The sequence below is a fragment of the Prunus persica genome, chromosome G5, assembly GCF_000346465.2.
Source record: "Prunus persica cultivar Lovell chromosome G5, Prunus_persica_NCBIv2, whole genome shotgun sequence".
In the NCBI taxonomy this organism is placed as follows: Eukaryota; Viridiplantae; Streptophyta; class Magnoliopsida; order Rosales; family Rosaceae; genus Prunus; species Prunus persica.
Genome location: NC_034013.1, coordinates 13,909,056 through 13,936,492, shown reverse-complemented (window position 1 = coordinate 13,936,492; position 27,437 = coordinate 13,909,056). Strand labels below are relative to the sequence as shown.

The 27,437-nt window shown below is 37.6% G+C and overlaps 7 protein-coding genes across 9 annotated transcripts; 3 read left to right on the top strand and 4 right to left on the bottom strand.

Moving 5' to 3' along the window:
- Positions 79 to 24,718, bottom strand: LOC18776841 (nucleoside diphosphate kinase 2, chloroplastic). The gene is made up of 10 exons (XM_007209492.2): positions 24,708 to 24,718; positions 13,023 to 13,025; positions 7,516 to 7,523; positions 1,910 to 2,175; positions 1,736 to 1,792; positions 1,348 to 1,434; positions 853 to 933; positions 619 to 731; positions 470 to 519; positions 79 to 369 (listed from the first exon to the last, which is right to left on the bottom strand). The coding sequence occupies exons 4-10, from the start codon at positions 2,150 to 2,152 to the stop codon at positions 302 to 304; spliced, it is 699 nt and encodes a 232-aa protein (XP_007209554.1). The 5' UTR covers positions 2,153 to 2,175; positions 7,516 to 7,523; positions 13,023 to 13,025; positions 24,708 to 24,718; the 3' UTR covers positions 79 to 301.
- LOC18778049 (DELLA protein RGL1) lies at positions 2,933 to 4,888 on the bottom strand. The gene has a single exon (XM_007209956.2). The coding sequence runs from the start codon at positions 4,783 to 4,785 to the stop codon at positions 3,196 to 3,198; it is 1,590 nt and encodes a 529-aa protein (XP_007210018.2). The 5' UTR covers positions 4,786 to 4,888; the 3' UTR covers positions 2,933 to 3,195.
- LOC109949124 (uncharacterized N-acetyltransferase DDB_G0290199) lies at positions 8,032 to 8,623 on the bottom strand. Its single transcript, XM_020563525.1, has one exon. The coding sequence runs from the start codon at positions 8,520 to 8,522 to the stop codon at positions 8,304 to 8,306; it is 219 nt and encodes a 72-aa protein (XP_020419114.1). The 5' UTR covers positions 8,523 to 8,623; the 3' UTR covers positions 8,032 to 8,303.
- LOC18777338 (transcription termination factor MTERF6, chloroplastic/mitochondrial) lies at positions 11,185 to 13,350 on the bottom strand. The gene has a single exon (XM_020563522.1). It carries the CDS (start codon positions 13,160 to 13,162, stop codon positions 11,792 to 11,794), a length of 1,371 nt encoding a protein of 456 aa, XP_020419111.1. The 5' UTR covers positions 13,163 to 13,350; the 3' UTR covers positions 11,185 to 11,791.
- LOC18778082 (glyceraldehyde-3-phosphate dehydrogenase, cytosolic) lies at positions 15,282 to 18,648 on the top strand. The gene is made up of 12 exons (XM_007210461.2): positions 15,282 to 15,364; positions 15,480 to 15,503; positions 15,610 to 15,710; positions 15,881 to 15,996; positions 16,109 to 16,208; positions 16,736 to 16,882; positions 16,978 to 17,038; positions 17,131 to 17,228; positions 17,370 to 17,512; positions 17,698 to 17,781; positions 18,029 to 18,118; positions 18,270 to 18,648. The coding sequence occupies exons 1-12, from the start codon at positions 15,361 to 15,363 to the stop codon at positions 18,319 to 18,321; spliced, it is 1,020 nt and encodes a 339-aa protein (XP_007210523.1). The 5' UTR covers positions 15,282 to 15,360; the 3' UTR covers positions 18,322 to 18,648.
- Positions 19,264 to 23,310, top strand: LOC18777536. 2 transcript variants are annotated; one of them, XM_007211215.2, is made up of 8 exons: positions 19,279 to 20,737; positions 21,111 to 21,275; positions 21,516 to 21,614; positions 21,707 to 21,808; positions 21,931 to 22,047; positions 22,136 to 22,276; positions 22,415 to 22,741; positions 22,932 to 23,310. In XM_007211215.2, exons 1-8 carry the CDS (start codon positions 20,228 to 20,230, stop codon positions 23,223 to 23,225), a joined length of 1,755 nt encoding a protein of 584 aa, XP_007211277.1. In that variant the 5' UTR covers positions 19,279 to 20,227; the 3' UTR covers positions 23,226 to 23,310. The 2 variants fall into 2 exon arrangements, with proteins under 2 accessions (XP_020419109.1, XP_007211277.1); XM_020563520.1 differs by lacking the exon at positions 21,707 to 21,808 and having other exon boundaries at positions 19,264 to 20,737.
- On the top strand, positions 24,189 to 27,212 carry LOC18777124 (lysine histidine transporter 1). 2 transcript variants are annotated; one of them, XM_007210665.2, is made up of 7 exons: positions 24,189 to 24,334; positions 24,895 to 25,278; positions 25,621 to 26,014; positions 26,134 to 26,239; positions 26,358 to 26,449; positions 26,565 to 26,633; positions 26,751 to 27,212. In XM_007210665.2, exons 1-7 carry the CDS (start codon positions 24,282 to 24,284, stop codon positions 26,847 to 26,849), a joined length of 1,197 nt encoding a protein of 398 aa, XP_007210727.2. In that variant the 5' UTR covers positions 24,189 to 24,281; the 3' UTR covers positions 26,850 to 27,212. The 2 variants fall into 2 exon arrangements, with proteins under 2 accessions (XP_007210727.2, XP_020419112.1); XM_020563523.1 differs by lacking the exon at positions 24,189 to 24,334 and having other exon boundaries at positions 24,795 to 25,278.

Genomic DNA, 27,437 nt, shown 5'->3' with positions numbered 1-27,437 from the left:
GATGAGCAATTTCAGTACAATGTCCTGATTTTAGTTTGAAAGCTTGTGAACACTTCCATGGTAAGCACAGGAGAAATCTTTCAAAATCTATCAAGGCACTCTTATTAATTAAGAATCGATACAACGCCACCAGGAATATAAAATACAAAAAATTATTGAAGCTTCTCAAAATTACAGATTTAACATGTAATTCCTGAGGGGTTATTGTCTAAGATCACATATAAATGATACAACGATACATGTGCTCAGAAAACTCTTTCAAAACTGTGTCCCTTGCTAGAACTGAGTATTTAAGTGACAATCACTCCCTCAACCATGGTTCTTGAGCTGGCGTCCACTGACATAATTCACCTTCTTTGAACCAGAGAGCTGAGTAGTGCAAATAGTGAATGAGAAAGAAAAGTGGGAAGGGTTGGAGAAGAGAAATATCCATCAGAGAAGAGTAAATGATACCAAAAAGAAAGCCTACCTATTTCGCGCTTGCCATTTTCAGGGCTGTCACTCCCATGAACGACATTCCTGCCAAAATTTTCATACAAGAACATGTCCCATTAGATTTCAAATACACATATATGATGATATATCATAATTCAACTACCAAAGGGTAAGGAGCCCAACCTTCCTGTTTGAACAGCAAGATCCCCTCTTATAGTTCCCGGTTCAGCTTGAAGAGGATTTGTAGACCCAATTAACTTACGTGCTGCTGCGACCACACCAACACCCTCCCATGCCTTGCAAGCAGTGCATCATTATCAGTATTTTTGTAATAAATTAGCTAACATATACCTTAGATTCATTGATTTCCATGGAATACACAAAATAGATGAAAAAACAAGGGTGAATCATACATACCATACACACAACTGGGCCAGATACAATGTAGTCGATCAATTTAGGGAAGAAAGACTTTCCCTTGAGATCCTTATAGTGCTCCTGAAACAACAAAAGTCACACATTATACATATAAGAGTTACATAGTCAGATCATATCAACTTTGCCGTGAGTTACATAATGCTCCTGAACATTGTAAATGAGATTACAATTACGTGTTTCTGCAGATTGATTGCACAGAATACAGAATACATAATACATAGTAAATGAGAGATTGAATCTCATAACCCGTTATGGCCACTCCAGCATACAACTCCAAATTTTTTTCTTTTTCAATTGAAATTATTTTCTCCTTGGACTTTGAGCACAAACTGCTTATTATGAATGCTCCACTTGCTTAATTCATCAAATAGGTGAATTAAAAAGTGTGAGCACACATAACTACTAGAATCTCAAAATGTACAGTTGAAAGCTTTTTTTTGGTTTTTATAAGGGAGCGAAAGAAAAGAGCCAAACCTCTGCCAAATCTTGGGGGCACTGGAAGAGCTTCAAGCCAGTCAGTTTAAACCCCTTCTTCTCAAACCTAGAGATCACCTCTCCAACCTAAACAATTCAATTTCAAATTATATGGACAAAATTAAGAATACCAAGATTAAATTATACTGAATTTAAAAAATAAAATAAAAAGGTTTTTCTACACCCCAGTTAATTAATTGGGGTCAATCAAAATTCAAGTTTTTGTCTTTTCAGAGCCCCAACGATTGAAAATTCCGGTGCTCAATCAAAATTTGAAATTTCATAAATTCCCCAAAGTCTTACCAGCTGCCATTGCCAATTAGCCCAACACAACATGCAGCTGTTAAAAGTTGAACAAATAAATATAGGAAATGGAGAATTAACTTACAAGGCCACGCTGAACTCCGTCAGGTTTCACCATTATGTATGTCTCATCAACTTGTTCCTGAAAACACACAGACGAATTAAAATTCCATAAATTTCAATTGGGTTTCCACTAAATTTTAAGCAAAAACAAGGGTTATCAATAATTCTTGAAAAGAGAAAGAGGGTAGGGGCAAACCAGTGAAGCAACCAAGTGGGGAAGAAAGATGCGAGGTTTGGCGAGGGTTTTAGCATGAGGACGAGATGGGAAAAATGAGAAAAGATGGCACTTTGAAGGGAATGCTGATAGCTGGTGGTGACGGGTGCGTAGGTGATTCTTGTGGTGGGCGTAGGATAAGCTGCAGCTTCTCTCAGCTGCTGAGCGTTGAAGGGATGAGGAAAAACATGGACTTGCTCCGCCAAACACTGCCAGAGTCTCCATTCTGTCTGTGCTTCTCTATCCCCTCTTTTTCTATCTCTGCACGTGTTTATATATTGTATTTACTTTCTTATTTGAATTTCTATTTATTTTTAATAATATGTATATATTACTCCCGGGAATTTCTTCTCTTATGAATACGCCCTTCAAATAATGCCAAAAATATTCTTGTGCAAGTTTCTTTTTCTTTTCATGTTTAAGTCGAAAAAAAATATGTTCAATTCTATTTTTCTCCTTATGTGACTACCATGTGATGATAGATACAGGCACTAATTTTATTTTTTAGTTGAAGCGATAGTTTAAACTACAGAGGAGGGAGTTTCACACACACACTACCAAAGTGCTATGGGAGTTCAAACGTGAGACTTCTGCAAGTCAAAACCATTTTTCACTCGGCTAGACCCCGTTGACATAGATGTCAGCACATATTATATAAAACCAGTGACACCCAAGAACCTGTCGTCAAGTATTGTCATCTCAACTTCAATTCTTTTCTTAGTTCAGCAAAATGAACCAGAATTAACTCTCCAATTGTGTGTTCTTCCACGTAGTGTACTTGCTCTTATTTACTGATGACAAGACATATAATCATATAGCCAATTGATGCTACGGAATCTGAACTCTTTAGAATTCTTCTTTATCAGAGACAGTGTGGGACTTTCCTATTTTTCATCACCAAGCTACATTAGAGGGGTGACCTCTGTGATTGTCACCTTTGGTCATTAAAGAATCAAAGAAATGTTGTTCTATACAATTGAAATTCAGCCTATATGCACACCAAGACCAAGCCACCAAGGCTTCTTCTTTATTCCATCTGTTTAATCACCCAAACAGCTCAAATTGAAAGCCAAACTCACTTATTTTCTAACTGCTCCAACACAAGAGTTTGCAGCCATTGACATAGAAACAAAGTCACCCAAGTCTCCCTTCCAAGAATCCTGGATTGTTTTATTTGAACTTAAAGCTGAACTGTGAGTTGGGATATTTTTTGTTTTTTTTGAAACTGAGCTCTGAGTTGGGATTTAGGAACCAAATCAAAGGTTTAATTAGCACTTCCAGCAGGAGGCAGCAACAATGGGCTTGGATTTCCAACCAAGAACCAAGCAACCTTTTTCTTCCAAAATGGTGTAGCCTTCACACACGTTGATCTTCCCAAGCCATTGCTTGGCATTAACCAGCATCTTAATAGGTGCAGCCTGAAATCCTGCACGACTCATTCTCCGGCGCCACTGATCAACCCTCTCATGCCTCTCCACCCTTGCTGGTCCCTCGCAGCTGATTATGTTCTTGATCTCCTCAGCAAAGTAGAATTGTTCCATCTTGGCACGCCGAGTGTCGTATTTTGGTAGCATGGCATCTAGGGAGTCAAAGATTGCAGAGTAATAGTGCAGTGCCTCCATAAATCTCCCAAGAAAAAATGGTCCATTGTGGCTTGAGTCTTGCTCAACAAGAACCAAGATTTTTGGTGAGAGCTCATGAACCATCTGCAGAACTGAATTAAGAGCTCCTCTGCTTTCTTTCACCACACAATGCAACTGAAGAATGCTATTGACAACCAAGACTTCACCATCAAGCAGTTTGATGTCCTCAGGACGCAGGTTTTCCAAGTTGCTTTCCACCACTGAAAACTCCAAATTTATTCCCAAGCGGTCAGCATAGGCCTCAAGCTCATCCCCAATGATTTGCATTCTGTCACCATACAGGCCAACACCAGTTATTCTTAGGCGGCTAGGTGGCTGGCCTGCACGGGTAGCGAGGCTTTCGATCAAGCCGCGCCACTGGTCTCCATGTGGCAAACCAAGGGTCATCCCCAAGTCCACCACATGAACATAACTCTCTCCCTCAAAGGCTTCCAATATTGATGAATTGGCCACAAAATGACCAAACTGAATATGGGGGCAAATCTCATAAACAAGGCGCAATGCCTCTTCCTTCTTGTCCAAGGCAAAATCTTTGGCGTTCATTGGGGATCCAATGAACCCAACAGCCCCAAGTGGTTGAACCAGGGCTAGGCGGTTCGCAAGGCCTTGGACAAAACATGAAGCCACACGCTGAAAAGAAGAGCCAAAGACCAAAGCATTGGCCCGAAGCTCAGACAGTAAAGCGGAGGCATGTGACTTATCGCGACAAGCAACAGCTTCAGCACAAGCAATGAGGAGCTGAACAAGCCTCATCCCATCAGCAGTTCCATCCTCCTCTGCTCCATTTCCCTCAGCATTGATCATGGCTGCTGCTGCCTCTTCAACAGCCTCAGCAGCAAGGTATCTTTGTGTATAAGTCCATATATGGTCTCGGAAATGAAGCCTTGGTAAGGTATTCAAGCTATTCGTGCTGCCGCTGCGGCTGATACTGCCGTTGGTAACACAACTGTTATTGCTTCCACCACCATAAAGGCTGTTATGACTTGACATGGATTCCGCGATACTTATAGTTCTTTTCAGCCTCTTGTGGTTTCCGCTTTCATCCAAATAAGGGAAGGTCAAGGCAGAAGCATTGCCCTCCTCCAATAAGGGCATGTATGGATTAGAATAGCAAGACATGGCAGAGTGACTGATGAGATCAAAAGCACTCATTTTATTAGTCCTTTCATGATTGATCATGTACTCTTCTGGCATGAAGTTCCGACTAGGAGCCATTTCTTGAGCCTATCCTTCTCTCTCTCTCTCTCTCTCCCTCAGAGTATATTCAACAACGCTCTGAAAGACCCTATTGCCAAGCAAAAGGACTTAAATAGGCCAATTCCAGCTCTCTCTTGTTGTCGGAGCTAACAAGGCGAAAATTATAAAACTCGAAATAAGAATTTAGATGAATTGATGTCTTCTTGGAGGTAAACACACTAAATTTTAAGGTTTAGAGTAATCCAAAGACAAGGCAGTCTCTGCTACTCTCCCAAGAATCTTGGATTTTACAGTTTGTCCCTCTTCCTAGGTGGTGTAACTATATCATTTCTATGCTGCTGTAATTGAAATACCTTCTTAGGTATATGTCATTTTCTGCATTGTCCTATTCTCTCTACAGCCTCCTGCCCTTTTTACCTCCCTTAATCTTTTACACAGTAGCAGAGATAAATTATTTCTCTGAGCCATTTCATACATCAATCCAGATTCCAGCCAATTGGCCAAAAAACCTCTCCAATGTTTTTGGGTAGACTAAGGTTTTCTTACTGGCCCTTTCAATGACACTTAGGAGGTGGTGATCCCTAAGAGAGCTGATTTTTTCTAAGTTTCATTTCATGGGTTGTAAATACCAACTTCCATCTCTGCATTCACCAATTGGATTTTACGGTCATCTTTTGCATGTGCACATAAATTATGAACAATTTAAGCAAGTGGGTTTTGTCAAAGTGAAAATTGTAGGCCAATTTATGAACCAGTCAGAGAGGATTGTCCTTAAATTTTGCTGCATGAAGACCAGACCAACCCCAAAATGCATTTTCAATTGAATTGATTCTGTTTTGCCGGCTTGCTTGAAAACAATAAGAAAATACAAGCAGATACATGTGAAAATGGATATGCATTGGGACGTCATAGAGCCCCCTACGCTTCTATATGTCTGCACCTATGTATTATATTCCAATAATTCAACAATAATATATGGCTTGCTCATTTTTCTAATTAACAACTTGTGGCCCTCGATCGATACAATCAGTGTAGCATATTCTAAGCCTTCATATTTTGCAACAAGAAATTCAACTCAGTTAGCTCTTATGTTCCCTTGCCTGGTCAAGTGTCGCCGTGCCTTGTAACCGAAGAAAGAAAAAAAGAAAAAACGCGTTACCGCGGCACCTATAACTGTCATCTAACAGTCGGGCAGCCGCAGCAAGGGAAGCTTCTGCTGCAGAAGCTCATGTTGAGTTGTTCTTCATTCTAAGCTAAATCATTAGCATATTGCATTGCATGCAGGCTTTGTGCAGATCAATGATTTTAAAATTAAGAATAGGGGCAACAGCTCATTCTTCTTATAGAACCAGAAAAACTAGTGTTTTTGTTTTTTTATTAAAGGCCAAAGGCCAAAGAATTTATTTATCAATATAATGCAGAGAACACAAATCATCTTGAAAGTAAGAGTCTCCATCCAATAACATGTACTCATTACAAGATAAAGAAAATTTAACTAATTGATAAGCCACAAAATTACATAGACGAGGTTGATGTCGCAAGGATACGAATAGGAAACGACGGAATAACTCTTTCAGTCCCTCTATCAACTCTCCTTCCATGCTCATGTCAAATTCCTCTGTCAACCTAGAAAAACTAGATATTTTACTTCTTATTTTATGCACTACAATAAAATTATGATAGAATAAATTGGCTTTGTAAGAAAAGAGGGACCATTGAGCAAGAAAATTTGGATTGATGCACTACGTACAAATAATATTAACAATGAACAAGACCCACTAAGTACATATATATTGTACAGAAATATATTAAAAAATAATAATTGTGATATCAACTTGGGCCCTAGAAATTGCCTTTGTTTGTATGTATAAATCAATAGACTAAAAACACTACATTAGCCAAAAATAGTAATGGAACAGAAACATCAATTTTACTCTCCATTTGAATATTTGGGTTTGTGCTGTCAAATTCATACCATGTAATGAGTTCATTTCCATGGGGAGGTCCCATTCCCCTACAATCTTGTTGGTTCTGGAATTCAATTCCTTCACAAACTCACAATCTGTTAAATTTTAGGCATTGTCTGTCTATTTCTTTGCATGCTGGGAATGGATAGATCATGTGAGATTCCAGGGAGGCAGAGGGTTTTGGGCTTCACCAAGGGGCTACCATGCATTCATCAGGGCTGGATTTCTTGCTTGGTTCATTTGATTTTGACCCACTAGTTGAAATTGACTTGGGAATTTGGATAGATTCACCACACAAGGAATTACATTGTTCTATCCTAGCTTATAATGTTAGATCTACATGTTCTCCCTCAATATTTTGTGTTCGAATCTCCTTTTTAATATCGCTCGTATAAAAATAAAAATAAAAATATGCTAGACAATTAGAATTGTTCCCCAAATAGTAAAGTTCTTTCAGAAATAATCCTCCTTTATTTGAGGAGGAAAATCACTTAAAACCCAAGTGCAACTATTCCTAGTTTCCCCAAATTTGGAACATCCCCAAGCTTCTCTCCAAATCACTTATATCACTCACTTGGACTCATGAAAAACAGCCAAATGAATTTTGGGGGACATAAATTTCTAGATGCATATATTCATTTCCATTACTGCATGGGGCCTCATTGCAATCTTATCCATGGATCACCTGGATATGATCAGAAGAAGGAGCAATTAAGCACATCATCAATACTAGTAGGGTTGGCTTTGGTTCATGTCCAATTAGGAATTTGGCATAGAGTTGCCCCATGTGTTATGCACCATAGAACATGTGTACTGAATATTCCTCATCTAAAACTGTTTGTAAATTGGTTAGTAACTATACACTTGTGGCTCTCCTATGTTTAATGTGGAATGATACTTTTAATCGCTTGAGCTAGAAGTCCTCTTGTCTTTGTTCAGTATGTTTTTTTTTTTGTTCCGTATATGTATTGGATATTTATGATGTAGATACCTGGCACATGATGACTATGCCACAACAGCCCCACAAGCTAGCTATGGAAACCTAATCTGGATTCAAATTTCAAGCACGTACTTGTAAGCTCAAGTGGAATTAGCAGCATACTTTTCTTACATTTGTTTGTCTACTTCTTTTGCTTAGAAATTTAATTTGATTGCGCCAATTGTAAGCAAAAGCAATCTCCCCTGGATAAAAATTAGAGGGTAAAATTTAAAAAAGAAAAAACATATAAAATTCTTCCAAATTTCCAAGATGGAGGAGCTCTCTAGGCCGGCCATGCAACACTGCAGCTTCCATATATACTGCTACTTTTCTCAGTGCTTAAATATAATCAAATTTCATATATAGACAAAGGAAGAATTACAATACAAGAACTAATATGCTAAATGAAATTCATACTCATACTACAACAGTAAAAAGTATAAAATTTAAAATTTAAAAAAAATTATTATTTTTAAAATTTAAAAAAAAAAAAAAACAAGGGGAAGGATTTGAGGTAACCTTCATATATATATATATGGGAACTAGCTTAGGTGAAATTTAATTTAAACTATAAATGTAAGCCTGGCTAGCTATGGATACGAAGGAGCGCAGACGATGCAAGCAAGCAAGAGAATGGCAGTGGAAGCTCCATCTTCTTCGACATTGGAGGTGCTCCTCTTGAATTTGCAAACTTTGCTTTTGTTACACTGTATTTGCTTCTGCTGCTGCTGCTGCTGGTGATGATATTGCTGCTTCTGTTCTTGTTGTTGCTGCCTTCTTTTCATTGCTTCTTCCACTTTAGACACCATCTTGGTCTTGGTTTACTTCAAAATTCAAAATAAAGCAGTTCAATTCAGAAAAGGAAAAGTAAAAGAAATAATGAGTTCAAAACATGCTTGGGGAACAGACATACATGCTCTTCTCAATTTATAGCAAAGCACTCCCACGTCTGTAATACCAAAAATACCCCTTGGTATATGTTTATACATACATATGTCAGTTCGCGATTTGCAGGTGAAGAAGGAATGACTTGTTACATGTAAGGAGCGGAACAATGTCGTCTTAGTAATTGTATGACTTGGTCGTTGTAAGATTTTTAGATAGTATTACGCAAGTGGGATGAGGCCATTTGTGTGTTAGTTGGATGGGGTCATAATTGCCAACATGTTTCAGTGTCTGGTCTTTTTCCAAAGTCACCACAACAACAGTCACTACAGCTGCGTTTGCATTGAAAATTTGAAATATGTATCTTTCATTCAAGTTTTGAAAGGTAAGTTTTGTGACCTGAGTTAGGAAACAAACTGATTTACTTTGTATAATTTAAAATCTAACACACATATATGAGCAATCATGTTTTATCGGCCTATTTAACACTTTCTGTTTTGATAGTTTGCCCTCAAATTCGTTTTAGTCCTTATATTTGGGATCGATTGTCAAAAAAATTGACGGTATGTTTAGTTTGGAGAAAAACTTACATGTTACGGGTTGCTTGTCCCCTTTTCTCTGCGTGAGAAGAGAGATGAAAAGAATAGGGTGATGAAACCATGCCTTGTAATTTTTTTCCTAGTCTAAACAAAAAAGATAGTCGAAATTTTTTAGATACAATACAAATTTAAGGTAAGTTCAAAGTGAAATTAAAATCAAACCAGATGGGTTTTCAGGAACAAAAAAGAAGAAAAAAGATCAAAGTAGATAGATGAAATTGCAGTGTACTTAATGCTATTATTATACTATGTATATATAGTATAAACAATAATACACACACATATATATATATATATATATATCAGAGTCATGTAGCAGACTGGCACTGCATGATTTTAAATTGTAAACCACTTTCATCTAATACAAAAACCATTAATATTCTTTCTCTCCATCATCATTTTAGCCATCCGGCACACATAGGATTCTCTCCTACGTTGGAACAATGCTCAATCATAGATCAACTCATATAATTATCATAGCTGTACAAACTAAACTCACTTAAGAGCCTAGAGCTAGTCCCTTAATTAAGTATAAGAATATACAATTACATAATTGTGCTTGAATCAGTCGCCCACACACAAATACAAAATTTGCATCACCGGCTGAGAGTTGCCCGATAACGTGCTTATGGTTTCATACATATCTATAATATGCATGTGAAGATTCTATATAATACAATTTGCTATGTATTGAAGAACAAAAACAATAAAATGAAAGCTATAGAAATTGAAAGAAAAAAGACAATGTAATAATATGCAACTCTAAGCCCTTATAATAGGGATTTAAAGCTTTCCCAAGTTAGTCTTTTTGTCGTGCTCTGTTGAGTGACAGAGTCTTCATGTGCAAGACCATGTGACCATGTGTCCTTGTTCTCATCCTCTTCAGGCTGAATGGCCTGCATAGGGCCCAAAAGTTTCCCTCCATTATCTGTAGTTATATAGGCTTTAAAATTTTCCTCCCCTCTATCATTCCCTAAATTTCTAATTAACCAGACCCTAATCCCATAACTCCCACTAAGTAATTTTCTGCTCAGGCAGTGTGATAGGTCATTGTTAGACTTAGAATAAGAACTATTGGATATGAGATCATATCTTAAGGATCGTGTAAAAGATGTGTTGATGAATCCAACAGATTACGAGGCTTGGAAATCTTTCGAACAAATTCAAGAGTTATGTCTAAATATATGATCTTGATTTGCAGTTTGTAAATCATAGAGATGAATTTTAAACTATATTCTACAAACAATCATCTCTCATTGAATAGTCAAATAAGATTAAATATAGTAATCCACCACACAATCATTGTATAGGTCATGATTTGATTATTCAACCAACTAATAAAACATCACATGAGCTTTGCTTTAAAAATATCTTGGAACTTAGCTTTACTTAGAACATCCCCAACTGATATGTCAAATTGCCACATGAATCTTGGGTTACATGATTGGTCATATGCCTTTCATAACTTATAAAATATTGTCTTTGACTTTTCTTAACTGGGACTAAATTTTCATGAAAACAAATGCAGGGTTAGAATTCATTCAACACAAGGGGCCAAACCTCACAATAAGTAGATGGAGATGTGTTTGTTGTGAATGAAATGGACAAGCAATGGAAAGAGAGGTAAGAGATTCATGAACCCATAATTCTTGGCAAACAAGGTTGCAGGGGCCATGTTTTGAAGAAATGGGATGTTGGCAATTCTGAGAACAAGCCATTTGGGATGGTCAAGCCTTCAACCCAAGATAGGCATACTTGCTTAAGTTGGTGTTTAGTCCTTTCCTTCTTTAAGGGCACCAAAAATACAAATTAACCAATACATTGCAAAGAAGATGTATGTCTTTCCTAGATTCCTAGGACTGTTGCCTGTAATATTAACCAAATTCAGTTGCCCTACTATTGGCTCTATGATTGGCTAAACGACATCCCCATTTTTCATTCCAATATTTTAGTGCAGTGGATACCAAATCAGAAGCTTTCAAATAAATTTATCAAAATGAATTGCTTTCTTCTCTTTATAAAGAGTCCAAGGTGCCGTGAGAAGAGGGTTTCTCACGCACACACTACCAAGGTGCCATGGGGTTCGCCATCCAGCTGAATTTTTATAAACAAGATGAAAGCCATTATTGGAATAATAATACGAGCCTCAACTAAACTGGTCGGGAGGGCAGGGATTAGATGAATTTATACAAGCCTCAACTAAAAACCTAGACAACTGATCTCAAGGCCTCACAAACCTGGACGCCCTTGAATGACTTGACATTTGCAGTCTCACATATAACGTCTACCAGTGGGATCACAGCATGTAAGAAATCACTCTCAGTGCAATTCACAGTATCCATACACAAACTACCACAAACAAGCTCACATGGTTTAGTGCTACAGATGCCGATCCATCTCGAGTTCTCAGCATTAACCAGTGGACTAAACTGTATAAAAAGCTGCAGCAATGGATATTTTGCTTTTGCTCCCTTTTACTTCTCAACCACAGAGTAAAGATTAGCATCCACAGCCAACATGGTGAAGTCAATAAACTTGGGATCCTTCAGGAGTCAAAACTGGCTCGATCATTCAATTCCATCATAGTTACTTACTTACACATTAAAGGAACTCGAAAACCCTTGAAATTCTATCTTGCCTTTGTATGCCTTGACGATATCAGGAACCACTGCTTCATACTTGCTCAAAATTCTCCGCCTGAAATTCTTATTAGTCATCTTGAGCACATGAGGAAATTTAACATCTTCCTTAATGAACCCCTGTGACAACAAAAGTTGTAGAACTGAGCACCTAGGAATAATTCTCTTCTCCAAGCTAAACAGTAAAATGTCTGGATTCTTGGAAATCATCGATGGCTTCAGATTCAATTTATTCATGAAGAAAGGCATCAACTTACGGATCTTCTTCACCGAATTAATCATACACATGGGTTGCTTTCTGAATGCTGAATAAATCTCATCTTTTGACAAACCTAAACTTCTATAGGTTTCCAACTTCTGCTCCCAGCATGCCTTACTCATCCTTGCCATGGTACAAACAGCTAGAGCAAATAGCATTTTGTTGGGATCAAACCCCAACTCTTTAACATCACCAATAATCTCACTAACTCTAGAACCCTTCAGAAGCAACGTTCTTGGATTAATTAAGAACATTTTCACAATAAGTGACTCAGGTACACCATGGCTCCTAAAGATTGATACGTTCGGGTCAAGTACCTTTTCGAAATTATATTCAAGCATCCGGTGGCATCCCTTTATAGCCTTTGAGGCACTCACATCACTGCCAAGAAACCGCACAAGCGCTTGAACACTTGGAATGATGTGGTTTTCAAGGCTCCTTGCTAGAACATAAGGCTCATTGGATAAAAGTTTGGCAATGTATAGCTCTGAAAGCCCCAAAGATTTCAAAAACTCGATCTTTGGCTTTATAGTCTTCTTTGCATCGTATATAAACAATTTAGGAAGCCTCATGGTCAAGGTTTTTATATCCTTTTCACTGAAACCATGACTTCTAAAGAGCTCAAACACCGTTTGAGCATCACTCTCAAGCACTAGTGGGTGTTTATTAAGCATTTTGGCAAGGCTAGCGCCTGAAAATCCCAAAGACTTAAACAACTTCATATTGGGCCCAAGTTTAGTGTCTAAATCAGCTAAAAGCAATCCTGGACGTTTGGTGATCAGGTTTTTTATATGGCTCTGAGTCAACCCGTGAGTTTTAAACAGGCTCAGAACCGAGTCAGGGTTGTGTGTGGCTTCAATCTGGAGCTTCTTGGCAAGTGAAATTGCTGATTCTGAGGACAACCCACATGATTTTTGGAGGTAAGAGACTGTAAAAGATTGTTGGTCTGTTAAATTCGGAAGCACTTTGATGGGTTTGCGAATGGAGGTTGAAAACAAGAAGTAGCCATGGCTGAATGGAAATGGTGAAGCTCTGTGCTTTTGTTTTGTGCAGACTAAACGAAGCATTGGATTGAGAAGTAAAAGCTTGAATAATGCTTTACCTGGATTGTAAATGCAGCTCTATTTGAATGCCACTGATGTGCTTGAAGCATTGCCTTTCCCTTTCTCCTTGTGCAGTGCCGTTGGCTACCCTAATTGGGTTACAATTACAGTACTTTGAGCTTTTCAGTGTTTTCACTGAACACGACGAATGTAACGACGTGTCGTTGATGGTTGCATTGTCAACGACGCAACGACGTGATATGGCTTAGCCCATTTGAATGTATGTGGGCCTGTGGCTGAAGAGAGGTTCGGGTATTGAGTTTCAAGTCGGGCCTGAAGCCACTATTTATATCAAGTATGGTTTTCTTGCCCCACCTCCCACTGCTCACCAAATTTCACCTAAGCCAAGCACTGTTTTTTAAAAATTAAAATTACAAAGTAGAGTGAAATTGGATTTGAACCGGATTGGAGTTGAATCCAAGCAAATTTTTACGGGTTCTAATTCTCTAGATGAAATTTATAAGACACATATGTTGGATTGTTATCCAATTTAATAAGTTCAGTCCCAACATTTATAAGTTCACCAAACAACGAACAAAATTTATCAGTCTAAATCACCAAACGCGGTCTAAAAGCCTCTATTATAAAGAGATGGACGAAGAACACTAGTTAAGAAACCGAAATTGGAATTAAATGAAGTAAGTGGGTGCTATTCATGAAAGAGTTGGATTGGATAGGGAAATTTTTGGCCCTATTGTATTGGATAATGAAATGGGTAAGGTATTGAACTTGTCCCAACTTTGGAACCTAGTAGGATTGGGTTTTATAGGTCATCTTCTCGAGTGTCGGACCATTTGCCCCAATCACTTGGGTATGCATGTATGGAGGAGAGGAAGTCGTTTTCCTCCTTGCCCTCAATGTTTTTGTTTTCTTATTTTGAATTTATTATTAACACTACTTTCTCTACTTTGCCCGTTTGGTGCGGGAAGTAAGAATAGTCTAAAATGTTATTGTGTCTTTATCATGATTACATATAATAAAAAATGTCATACCTTCTCAGCAATAACACACGCTTTAAAACATGAAAAGGCAACTTTGTTGGTTGCAATGTTACATGTTCACGAGTTCTAATTGCTATCCATGCATATAAAAGAAAAGGGTTCAGTGTCATTGCCATAACAACAAAATAAAGATGAAAATGAATGTTAGGTTGTGTGTGAAATCTATAGTTGATTTGTGGCGCAAATACTATACAAGTGTCGAGAAAAGACAAGATGATTAATGACTTTTTACATACGTATGTCATCTAATATGTGTGTATTTAGCCAATAATATGTTGGTCTAATGATATTTAGTCTCTATTTTATTGAAAAAAACGTGAATTGAATCTCATAAAATTAATCACTTTTAAGTCTAATTGTATATAAGGTGATCAATCACTTCCTCCATGCAACAACAAAAACACAAACTATCAAAATATTAGTAATCTCAGAACAAGTATCGAGAGAAGACTAAAGTGTGACATTTGTTACATTAGAAAAACGCAATTAGATTTGTTCCATTGGGATCGATTTAATTCATTATATTTAAAAATCAACTAGTAATATAGTAAATAAAAAAGTGAAACAATATTAGAAAACAGAACATGCACGTGCCCCACATCAAATCAGAGAGAAATTCTTACGCAACGAGGAAAGTAGTTAATAACACAATAATACATAACATAACTTTTTCACGTATCATTGTGTGTTATTCCCGTTAGAAGAATTTTTTTTTTTAACCAATAGTCCCCAAACCTCGACGTGGCAACCAAACCACCTCCGTCCTTTTCTATTATTTTTTTTCCTTACAAAGAATTACAATTTACAGGTCCTTAGAGATTCGCGAAACCGACAAAGATCGACGTTACGTAGCTCGAAATCATGACGGCACATCCTGACGCCCAAAGTCAACGGCTCAGTTGAATTTTTCGAGTCTCTCTTTCCACAGTGTCCTCTGATCGGAGCTCACGGTAAAGCCACGTAGGCACAGCACGAAATGTCATAGCCCGCCAGCGGAGCATGCTCCATGGCCCAGTAACCGGCTATTTCGGTCTCCCATTGCCCCCCCACCCTTGTCTATTAAAACCCTTAATTATCGCATCTCTTTGCTCTTCTCACTAAACACACTCTCTCTCTCAGTCTGCCATTTTTCTCTCGAAGCTTCTTATCCAATCTGCTACCATGGGTAACGATTTTGATAATATTATCGGATTCCTTTTTATTTTCGTCCCATTTTTATTCGATTTAAATTATACGCGACCTTGAACTGATCTCAGTTGTGTTTAATTTTTATTTTACAGGGAAGATCAAGATCGGAATCAACGGTATTTTCCATTTTCCCGCTTTTTTTTTTTTTTTTTTCTCTTCTCAATTTGATGCATGTGGGATAATTTTTTTTATTTATGTTTTTGTATTATTTTTGAAAATTAGGATTTGGAAGGATCGGAAGGTTGGTGGCCAGAGTGGCTCTGCAGAGAGATGATATTGAACTCGTCGCCATTAACGATCCTTTCATCACCGGCGACTACATGGTATTATTTCTTTTTCTTTTTTTCCTTTGTATTAAAATTTTTCATGTTTTTTTTTTCTTTGAATGATCATGATCATGATCATGATCATGAAAAGATATTTGATCAGAGTTTTTAGCCGTCAGATTAGTTAATCAAGTATGGGTTCTGCTTTTGTGTTTTTGGTGGAACAGGTTTACATGTTCAACTATGACACTGTGCACGGTCGCTGGAAGCATAACGATGTCAAGCTTAGGGACGCAAACACCCTTCTCTTTGGTGACAAGCCCGTCTCTATTTTTGCTGTCAGGTATATAATGCGATCCGCGGATAAATTTTATATTCCATTTTACCAGTAATGATACAAGTAGAATACAAGAATTATTTCTTAAATAACTCTGCTTTCGCATCACTTTTTATAGGAACCCAGATGAGATCCCATGGTCTGGGAGTGGAGCTGAATATGTTGTCGAGTCAACCGGTGTTTTCACCGATAAGGAAAAGGCTGCTGCCCATTTGAAGGTTTGCAACTTATATTTGGTTTCAACTTTGCTTGCTTAATTATGTTATGTGATATCTTCATAAGCTGTCATATCATAGTTTTCGTTGTTGGGATTGCCTTATTTTGTTTGAGTTTTTAATTCTTGGTTTTCAGTCTAGCTTCGATCTATGCTTCTGGGCTTTTTGAAGGATTGGAAGTAATATGTTGTTAATTTTGCAACTTTGTGGAATTTGAAATGTGGTATTTTTAACCTACAGAATGTGATTGGTAGGTTATATCAGTGTCAAGATTTTGTTTGTTACCGGGTGGTTATGGTGGGGATAGCACGTAGTTCCTCAAGTTTACGATGAGCCTACCGTGTTTCCTCTCGAGTATTGAAGTTAGGAGTTGGTGCATGCTAGAAATTGGTTTGTTTACTGATTTATGATTGCTCTCCCAAACATGATTTCGGGGATTCTCTTATGTTTATCTGCCGTTTTCTTGGGAAAATGTATTGAGATCATGTGTGGTTAGTTGCCTTAGTGTATTTTCTTTGTTCTACTATCAGGGTGGAGCGAAGAAGGTTATCATCTCAGCCCCCAGCAAAGACGCTCCTATGTTTGTTGTGGGTGTCAATGAGAAGGAATACAAGCCAGATCTTAATATTGTTTCCAATGCTAGTTGCACGACCAACTGCCTTGCTCCTCTTGCAAAGGTTCATATCTATCTGATTTTATATGGTGATGTGTAAGGCATTAGTTGATGGTAGAGTTTGATGTCTTACAGTAATATTCTTGTATTATTTTGTAGGTCATTCATGATAGGTTCGGTATTGTTGAGGGTCTGATGACCACCGTTCACTCCATTACTGGTGGGTTCTTTGTTGTAGTTTGCTTTCCAATTTTTCAGGTTTTCTTCCATGTTTCAAGTGTTCATTTTGCTTTTCTGTTTTCTATGATTCAGCCACCCAAAAGACTGTCGATGGACCTTCTTCTAAGGATTGGAGAGGTGGAAGAGCTGCTTCATTCAACATCATTCCCAGCAGTACTGGAGCTGCAAAGGTAAAAAAATGCATGTGATGGTTTTTTTAGACCTCCCATATATGATAATGGGCTTCTTTGTTTTTTGTTTCAATGGTTGACTAGTTCTCGACTGTTTGTACTCTTAGTTCTGTAACTCATTATGTATCTTCTCTGGCGAAGGCTGTTGGTAAAGTGCTGCCTGATCTGAACGGAAAATTGACGGGAATGTCTTTCCGTGTTCCTACTGTTGATGTCTCAGTGGTTGACCTTACCGTGAGGCTGGCAAAGTCAGCTACTTATGATGAAGTCAAAGCTGCCATCAAGTAAGAGTAGAGAAGAGTTTTCTTGTTCATATTTTAGATAATTCTTTGTCTAACCAAATTTATTTTGCGGTCAGGAACTTATGGTGGATTACAAAATCTTATCAAAACTGTGTCTTGATAATGTTATCTGCTTGATTTTTTTGTTCTCTTTCACTTTCTAATATATTTTATGGTTCACTTCACAGGGAGGAGTCTGAGGGAAAACTGAAGGGAATCTTGGGTTACACTGAAGATGACGTGGTTTCCACTGACTTTGTTGGGGACAGCAGGTACATGGGAATATGAATTAGTCCTTTAAATGACTGTCCGTAATTTTGGAGATGAAATGGCCATACATTTGGGACGTGGGCCTTTCTGTAAGATATGGAAAAAAAAAAAAAAGGTTTCTGATGGTGATTGAAAGAAGTTCTGTGTCGAATCCTTATCTTCATTGTTTTTCACACCTGTCAACTGCTGCGCCAGCCTTGTAATATAACACTAAAACGGAGGTGGTTTTTCCTTATGTTAATTGTGCAGGTCTAGTATTTTTGATGCAAAGGCTGGAATTGCTCTGAATGATAACTTCCACAAGTTGGTCTCATGGTACGACAATGAGTGGGGATACAGGTAATTAAACACCACCATGTCTCAAATTCAGTCTCACATGACATCCTTTTCTAGATGATCTTCTACTTCAGGCCGGTGGCATCATGTTTTATGCTCATATGTTTGGTAATTTTCTGTGTTACTCATTTTGTTTGCTTTGATGCTATTGCAGCTCTCGTGTTGTCGACTTGATTTCCTACATTGCATCTGTTGATCATGCTTAGGCAGCAAGACTATGACTGCTTCTCTATCGGATGCAGTGTGTTACCGGAGTTATGCATATCGGTGTAGCCTTCATGTTAGCCAATAGCGAAGGCAGTGTGCAAAAATAAGATGAATAACACGGAATGGTGGTAGTTATTTAGGTTTCGGTGTGATCAGGGGTGGTGAGTTTCTGCCCTTGTGTGTTTTAAAAGATGGACTTGAGATTGTTCTGTGCCTGATTATGTTCTTCACTGTATACCCATTGGCTCAGACTTTTTCATGTTTTATAACCCTCTCCCTCTCTCCCAGCCCCTCCAAAATCCAAAAGTTGACTCTTCCATTCTTCATCAGAATTTCTTTTTTAAAAATGTTTAAACGAGTTTGAAACAAACACAACCTTTCCCCTAATTAAAAACAATTGACTTTTATATATACACAGGAAGCAACACGTGAACAGAGTCTGGTAGTTAGTTACGACCCTATTCAATCACAATTTATATTTAGAATTACACGTTATGGAGACAAACCAACATCTTGTTTTGGGTCGCCCAAACACGATAGAGAGGATTGAATTCTGGGTGTCAGTTTACCAGTCAAATCTACCCACACTATGTTTTCAAATGTTTGTTTCTTTTCAATTAGCTATATGTCTCGTTTGGTGAATCGGCCTAGCTTGGACTTCTCTGTTTTAATTAAATTGAACTAGTGTCACAGATGTGACTCATAACGACTAATTTGAAATTAGTTTGAACAGTATAGTAGACAATGAATGTACTTCAATTCTCGGAGAGGTCTTTTTTGAAAAATCAATGATGTGATTTTGGGAAGTTTTTAGACGGAAGTTTGATGTAGAATTATTTGGAAAAAAACGTTTTTAGGAAAGTCTAGACTAGATACCTTCCCAATTCGACCAAAAAAAGAAGACTAAATACCTTCCCAATTCAACCCAAAAATAAAAAGACTAGATACCTTCATTCAATACACGTCCTATAAAATGAATAAGAAAACCAAGAAAGGAAAGTATTTAGCATTCTTCTTTATGCATTTTGTTTTCTGTTTGATTTTAGCTTGCTTTTTGTTAATTAAGATTTTTTTTTATTTTTTTTATTTTATACATACAATCAATATTGGGATAGGAGAATTTGAGTTGACCTCGAGTACAGAGATAATTGCTTTTAACCACTTGAACTTCAAACTCCCTACTAATTAAGATTTCCGTTTTGGCCTATAATTTTCCACCATGAACTTGACAATTTTATATTAAGGTAATGTTAGTACCAAACAACCTAAAGAGTAAGAACTGTAAATTTCAAAACCGGCAAGTCAAAATAATTCAAGTGTGATTAAAATGAGTTATTTGAGTAGATCACCCTCAATTCTTCCGTTCAAATATGCAAATAAAGGATTCAAACTATTTTAAAAAAATTGACTAATTCACACGCAAATTGACAAGTGCAACAATCCGTCAAAATAGTAACAAAAAAAAAAGGCCGTCAAAATATTAAAATAAATATGTAAAAAAGAAAATATGAGAAGAAAAAGGCCCGTGAAGGAAAATATTAAAGATGGAAATTAATGCCCGGCCCAATCCACGTGTCTGCTTAACCCAAAGTCCGTATCATAACAGTTCCGTCATTCAAATTCTGCTTAATTTTCGATCTATCCGCCAATCTTCCCCTCCACATTAACCCCTTTAAACCTCTCTCTCTCTCTCTCTCACTCTCACATTACCTTCTCAGCTACCTCGTCAGCTCTCTCTCTATCTCTCTTTCTCTTTTTACGTATCTGAAATCCATCGTTTTCTTTGACAATGCTCAAATTGCTTACCTTCAAACCCTAGACTTCACCTTCCATATATAAATCAATCTATTTTCATAATAATTTCTCTGTATTAACTTTCTTTGTTTTGTTCAATTTGAATCGCGAATGGCGACCTCAGCGTTCAAATCAACGACGAAGCGGACGCCGATCGGAGCATCCAAGGCTCCGGCCGAAGACTCGGCTTCATCTAATCGGAAGTCGTCTCACCGGCGCTCTCGGAGCCTGAGCTGCTTCTCGCGCGGGTTACCGGAACGGACGCCGACGGCTGAAGGCTTCGATGACAATCCGGCTCCCAAAGGAAGGTTCGTGAACACTGTCAGAGGCTCGGGCTTCCCGGAGATCAGCCTCGACGACCTCGCCATCGAGCTCTTCGACTCCTCCGGCGACCGAGGCCGCTCGGTTGCGCGTGGTTCCGAAGCTACACCTACTTCCAGCGCGTCGCAGAGACGAGGGAGGTCGGTTTCGAGGCACGGCTCGAGAGTGGGTGGTGGTGGTGATGTAAGAGGCAGTACGAGTAATAATTCAGGTGGAGGAAGGGTAATTTCGGAAAGTAAGGGGAATTCGAGGCCAAGGCGTTCGGTTTCTGTTGCTCGGTATCAGATTAGCGATTACGAGGTGAGGATTGGTGTCTTTCTCCTTTTATTTTCCCTTTGCATTTAGATTTTTTATCATTTAATGCACATAGTTAAAAACGTTTGGATAATAGATACAATTGATTTATGTGCTTAAAAAATATGCTATTGCAAATTAGCATAAACTACTGCTCAGAGAACCTTCCAAACGACAATTTGAATGTGCAATGAAAGATCTTTTAGCCTCATTACATGGACAGTAATGCTATTCAACATTAGAGAGAATTGGGATTTATGACATTGATATAATATTTAATCCTGCACTGTTGAATTAAACGATTCATGTTAGCTATGTCAGATTAGAGAAATTCTCCAACTCATTCATTTGTTGCTTTATTTTGTATTTGAAATGGCAGAGTGATCTAGACCACATCCAGAATCGCAGCACTGCTAAGTCAAAGAACTTAAGTAGTGCAAACAACCAGACACCCTTGTCACGCAAGTCAACAGATTCAAATTATAGACAAGGATTGAGAAGATCTCTTAGCCAGAAAGATTTTAAGTGCCATGATGGTTACTCTGTAAGCCTTTCTCCATTTATTGTGGCCTATATTGTTTGAAATTTTGTCTATTATTATTTGAATTTGGTATCACTGAGTTGAAGTCTGGTATAAAAGAAGCTCCTGGACACACCATTTCTGATGGTTGGGGTCGAACTTCTTGAACTTTCATATTTTCTTATTCTGTCATTTACTGTTTTTCCGTCAGAATAGTTTTCAGAAGTGAACTATGTTTTGAGATGATTTGTTTGGGCCTTTCAGAGCCAGTCTTCGGTCGTAACTGATGATGAGGGGAGGGATGCTTATTCCAACAAAAATGGGGTTGAGAAGACTATCCGGGCTGTGTATTCAGAGAAGAAGGTTCACTTTTTAAAACTTTATGTTATGAGAAGCACCTCAGTTTAGTTCTTTTATCTTAGTCGTTTCTTTTTTACTTTCTTATCACCCTTTAGGCAGACCACCCTGTTGGTAATGATGTTAAAAGTGGATTTTATGAAGCAATGCGGAAAGAACTTAGACATGCTGTGGAAGAGATTCGGACAGAACTTGAACTTGTCTGTATTGTAGTGTTCTTACATCTTTGTTGCCAATTCATTTTATCTCTGTTCTGTGATTTTATAATTTTCTGCTCCTGTCTTATGCTTTCTAAACTTGGTTCCTTTGTTATCTTATTCAGGCAAATGGGAAAACTAAACCCACTGTTTCAGCAGATGGTGATTTACGTTCTAACAGTAAAGATGTACTTCAGGCAGTTTCTTCAATCAGGATGAATTACTCTTCCAAATTGGAACAGGTATTAATAATCCTTATTATTCTACTTTGCACCATTTGAAGAAGTTTGGCTACTGATTATTGGTTTTTATTTTTTGATGTATTGACAGTCAGAAAAACGAAAACAAGATTTATTAGCTGAAATAGTACTGGAGGAACAACATAGTAGGGAGCTCTCTAAGATTGTCAAAGAATTGCTTCCTGAACCAAAGAACATTGTTGGTGCAGACAAACCATTACGAACCAGAAGGGTACCATTCTGTCTGATATATGCTGCAGGATTTGCATGTTACTTTGTTTGTCTTAGAATTTTCATTTTTTTTTTCTCTGAGGGATTTGTAAGTTGATTCTGTGACTTTGTAAATAACTTCTGCATTTCGCTTTTGCAGAGGAGTAATGACAGAGGTAGGGTTTCTAAGCGACTGACTGAGGAGGCAGAAAGATATATTGAGGACTTCATTTCAAATGTTGAAGACACAGATATATCATCGATTGATGGAGAAAGGAGTGATACAAGTTCGAGTATAGGCGGAATAACAAAGACCGAAACTTTTCAGAATCCAGCTATGTCGACTCCTCTTCCTGTTGCAATGGATGGGGTTGTACTGCCTTGGTTGCAGTGGGAGACTAGTAATGATGCTACTCCTATCGGATGCAAGAATAAGACTGAGCCACCGGAGATCCCAAGTATTCTACCATGGGATAATACTGCTCAGGTAATACACCCTTGTTAACCATGCTTGTTAGAGTACTTCATAGCTTATCTTTGGATTATAAAATCTAGCCCCCTTTGACTAGTATTGCATGCTTACTTTGTGAAGTTGATGACCTTACTATCATTATCTTCATTCATGATTATCTGTTCTTGTAATCTTGTCTCAATTTTCTTTAAAATTTGTTTCGCAGGGAGTGATCAGTGCGCAAGAGCAGAGTAATCAATCGGCTAGCAGCCGTGGAAGTTGGAGCCCTGGAATAATTGATGCCCTGTCAATTAACATCATGGAAGATGCAGGAAGTAAAACTGGAGGATCTGGTAGTTACGAGTGCCAATCACGCCTCAGTGGATCAACTGGTTCGTGCTTTGACATGGAAGAGTATCTCCATCTTAAGAAGAATGATGATTTGCTCTTGGAAAGGTTGAAGCAACAACAGAGAATTAGTTCCGGTGGTCTCCTGCTATGTAATCGAATGCTTTTTTAGCATAATTTGTTTCTCTCAGGATGCTTTCACTCCGTTGTAAACCACAGTAATAACTTTGTATAGAATTTTCATTTTGCTTTACTCAGTTGTTCAGGTAGCAATTGATTTCTAACCAATACAACGTTTGATTGCATCAGATAAACTACATAAAAGTGTTTTCAGTTTTGGATATAAAATTCCCGAATTTTGCAATAGATTCAGAGTTTTTGTTACGAATGTTAAGAACAATTGCCCACGTGATTAGTATACATAGGTTTTACGTACATTTCAGAGCATGGGCGGCTGTCGAAAGTGGAACCTCTCCGGTGGTTGGCAACTCGCATTCTTGTATTCTTGAGAGAGGCACGTAAAGTGCACCAACAGGGGTTGACACCTCAGATTGTTTAATGCATATGACTAGAAAGAAAGAGATATAGACTTGCAACAAACACTTGGGTTAGGTCATGCATCTCATCTTCTAAAACAGTTTAGTTTCCGTCTTTGTTTCCTTTGAGGAAAGATCTTCGCCTAATAATTAATTATAATGCGGTCCTACATGTTTCAAATCAAAATTCTCGATGGAAAAGGATTAATTACAAAATTTAAGCACTTGACAGCTGTCCCAAGACAGTCGAGATAAAAGATTTTGGAACAAGAATTTCAGTCGCACAATGACTCCATCCGAAGAAGTTTCAGTAAAAAACAATCATGATTAACCGAATTTGATGGAGTGTTTCTTACAGTAAAAATCAAAAGGTTAAAATCAGACCTTTCAAAAATATATGAGCAATCAATCAGACGGCTAAAATTTGTTCAATCAATACGAAAGTCCAAATTAAGAAAGGAAACAAACTCAAGAGTCTCATAATCCAATTACGTATCTATCTCAATACGGAAAAAGGAGTTTATCTTGTGTTATCACTTATATATAGCTGCCATTGTGAACTGAACTTGTGATATTGGAACCTGAAAAAGATGGAAAAAAGTCAAGAAACAAAAGATATCAATGACTGGCTTCCCATCACAAAATCAAGGAACGCAAACTGGTGGTACTCTGCTTTCCACAATGTCACTGCCATGGTTGGTGCTGGTGTGCTTGGCCTCCCCTATGCCATGTCTCAACTTGGATGGTAAGTAACCCACGCAAGCTTTCGTTACATTGTTTTCGTGTTCAATACGACGTTGTTTTGGGGTTTTTATTTATATACAAATGATATTACCACTTGACCTACAAGCTCTTTTGTTAAGCGTTACGGGTTTATAAAGGGTAATATTAGTACCAAAAAGAAAATATTGAAGGAAGATACTTTTCCCAGCTAATGAATTATGTGTTTGTTGTCATATTCATGTATATAGAATTTCAGAATGATAAAATTATACAACACTTTTACAGCAATTTACTGAATTGGATTTGGTGTATTATGGGTTTAAGCCACATGCTTTCACTAATATGTTCAAGATGACGATATTACGAGTGGTTAAATAAACCACTTGACCTACAAGCTGCTTTGATAAGCGTTACGGGTCTATAAAACATATTATTAGTACCAAAAAGAAAACATTGAAGGAAGATACTTTTCCCAGCTAATGAATTATGTGTTTGTTGTCATATTGATATGTAAAATTTCAGAATGATAGAATCATATATATACTTTTATAGCATTTTACTGAATTGCGTTTGGTGTATTAGGGGCCCTGGAGTTGCTGTGCTGGTTCTTTCATGGATTATTACTCTGTACACCTTATGGCAGATGGTAGAGATGCATGAAATTGTGCCTGGGAAGAGGTTTGATAGGTACCATGAGTTGGGGCAGCATGCCTTTGGAGAAAAGCTTGGGCTTTGGGTTGTGGTGCCCCAACAATTAATGGTTGAATGTGGAGTGTGCATAGTTTATATGATTACAGGTGGCAATTCCATCAAGAAGATTCATGATACTCTGTGCCCTAATTGCAAATCTATCAAAACCACCTACTTCATCATGATCTTTGCCTCTGTCCACTTTGTTCTCTCTCACCTCCCTAGCTTCAATTCCATAGCTGGTGTTTCTCTTGCTGCTGCTGTTATGTCCTTGAGGTACATATTTCTTTTTTCTTTTTTTAAGATATAGGCAACTGCTTTTGCTTGATGAATCTTTAAGTGAACATTAATTTCAATAAGGGTGCTTTTGCAAGTGCTTCTGTTAAAAGTGATTTCAGTTCATCAAACACTTTTATTAGGAGTGCTTTGTTGGAAACACATAAAGAAAATCATTAAAAATCCAGAAAAACCTCTTAAATAGGCCCCAAGATTCATCAAGAGAGCTTGTTCCAAGTGTTCTAGTGTTAAATTATAAAGTTCAAATTCCATCTCGCTACAAATTAATCTGCAGAATTTGGTTTTAGTCAATGTTGTTTTTAATTGTTAACTATTCCACAGCTACTCTACCATTGCTTGGACAGCTTCTGTGCACAAAGGGGTTGATCCAGAAGTGCAGTATGGTCCCAAGGCTTCAAGCACTGCAGGAAATGTGTTCAACTTCTTTAGTGCTTTGGGAAATGTAGCTTTTGCTTTTGCTGGGCACAACGTGGTTTTGGAGATTCAAGCAACAATTCCTTCTACACCAGAAAAGCCTTCCAAAAAACCCATGTGGAAGGGTGTGTTTATTGCTTATGTTGTGGTCGCATTGTGCTATTTCCCTGTTGCTATGATCGGTTACTGGGTGTTTGGAAACAACGTCGAAGATAACATCCTCATATCGTTGCAGAAGCCTCGTTGGCTTATAGCTCTTGCTAATTTCTTTGTTGTTATACATGTCATTGGAAGTTATCAGGTACAATACTTATTTAAATTTATCATCTGCATAAAAATTTGTTGGTTTTTAGTAGTCTTCTACTTCTTCTTCTTCTGTTTTCTTCATGGATAACAAGTTTTGGTAATGCATTCATGTAGGTCTTTGCAATGCCAGTGTTTGACATGCTGGAATCATTTCTAGTAACAGTGATGAAATTCAAGCCATCTATGTCACTTCGCTTCCTAACACGAACAGCATTTGTTGGTAATTAGCATTTCCCCGTCTTTTTACTTAATCCCTGCGTTCTAACATTGTTAGAGATGCGATCAACAACGTGATAGTTTCATTTATTAACCATTGATACTCATATTTCCGAATGCAGCATTCACCTTGTTCATCGGAATCACATTCCCTTTCTTTGGTGGGCTTCTCAGTTTCTTTGGAGGATTTGCTTTTGCTCCCACAACATACTTTGTAAGGAACCATATATATGTGATCATACTGCATTAGTTTCTTAAACAGCAAGAGGTCCTGCAATTCCCATGTAAATTAAAACATCTAAACTTCTCTTCTTTTTATTGTATTGCAGCTCCCTTGCGTCATGTGGCTTGTCATGTACAAACCAAAGAAATTTGGCCTTTCTTGGTGGGCTAATTGGGTAAGCTCTCAAGAAATTTAATTTCAACTTTTTTGTTTGCATGTCTTTTTTTCTTCTTTCCATTTTTACAGCTACTAATTTGATGCTGTTTTTTTGTTTTTTGGTTTCAAATGATAGCTCTGCATCATAGTTGGAGTGTTATTGATGGTTTTATCTCCAATCGGCGCATTGAAGAACATCATACTTCAAGCCAAGGATTTCAAATTCTACTCTTGATTCTTGACAAGTTGCAAGAAGGGAGAATCCAAGTTCAAATTTACATAACAGATTTTGTAATTAGTTTATCACTGATGTGATGAGATAGGTTACAGCCATGGCTGATGGGTTAGCTATTATCCTTCTAGTTGTTTTTAGGGTTTAGGGTTAGCAATTATCTCTCTGCATATCCTTTTACTTGTTTTCAATAATAGGACCTGCTTTGTTTATTCAGTAGATGATGTTCATAGCTTGCTTGTTTGCTGGATATGCAGAGAGAGAGAGAGAGAGAGAGAGAGACTCAATCTAAATTATCAGTCTATCTTTCAATTATTGGTTTTCAATCAGTTACTAGATTTTCCAAATATCAAATGCATGATCTAAAAATATAATACTACATTTATCATACTTATGTTCATATAATCACTGCCATACATCAACTGAAGTTCACAAATTTTTGGTATTGCTGATGATATAGTCATGTGAACTTTCATGTAAAAAGTGGATAAATGCCTAAAATCTGTGAAATTATTACGAATAGAAAATAATTGTATCATAAACCGTGCCACATATATATATACTCACGTAAACAATTGACCGTAGCATTCT

Coding starts and splice junctions, on each gene's coding strand:
- LOC18777338 (XM_020563522.1), bottom strand. CDS start 13,162: ATGCTTCGTTTAGTCTGCACAAAACAAAAGCACAGAGCTTCACCATTT.
- LOC18776841 (XM_007209492.2), bottom strand. CDS start 2,152: ATGGAGACTCTGGCAGTGTTTGGCGGAGCAAGTCCATGTTTTTCCTCA. Junction 1,793..1,909: donor CCCACTTGGTTGCTTCACTG/GTTTGCCCCTAC, acceptor GTGTGTTTTCAG/GAACAAGTTGATGAGACATA. Junction 934..1,347: donor GCCCCCAAGATTTGGCAGAG/GTTTGGCTCTTT, acceptor TTGTTGTTTCAG/GAGCACTATAAGGATCTCAA.
- LOC18777124 (XM_020563523.1), top strand. CDS start 24,836: ATGATAGAATCATATATATACTTTTATAGCATTTTACTGAATTGCGTT. Junction 26,240..26,357: donor AACACGAACAGCATTTGTTG/GTAATTAGCATT, acceptor TTCCGAATGCAG/CATTCACCTTGTTCATCGGA. Junction 26,634..26,750: donor TTTCTTGGTGGGCTAATTGG/GTAAGCTCTCAA, acceptor TTCAAATGATAG/CTCTGCATCATAGTTGGAGT.
- LOC18778082 (XM_007210461.2), top strand. Junction 15,997..16,108: donor GTCTCTATTTTTGCTGTCAG/GTATATAATGCG, acceptor CACTTTTTATAG/GAACCCAGATGAGATCCCAT. Junction 17,513..17,697: donor GAAGTCAAAGCTGCCATCAA/GTAAGAGTAGAG, acceptor TTCACTTCACAG/GGAGGAGTCTGAGGGAAAAC.
- LOC18777536 (XM_007211215.2), top strand. CDS start 20,228: ATGGCGACCTCAGCGTTCAAATCAACGACGAAGCGGACGCCGATCGGA. Junction 21,276..21,515: donor AGTGCCATGATGGTTACTCT/GTAAGCCTTTCT, acceptor TGGGCCTTTCAG/AGCCAGTCTTCGGTCGTAAC. Junction 21,809..21,930: donor TTCGGACAGAACTTGAACTT/GTCTGTATTGTA, acceptor TATCTTATTCAG/GCAAATGGGAAAACTAAACC.
- LOC109949124 (XM_020563525.1), bottom strand. CDS start 8,522: ATGGTGTCTAAAGTGGAAGAAGCAATGAAAAGAAGGCAGCAACAACAA.
- LOC18778049 (XM_007209956.2), bottom strand. CDS start 4,785: ATGGCTCCTAGTCGGAACTTCATGCCAGAAGAGTACATGATCAATCAT.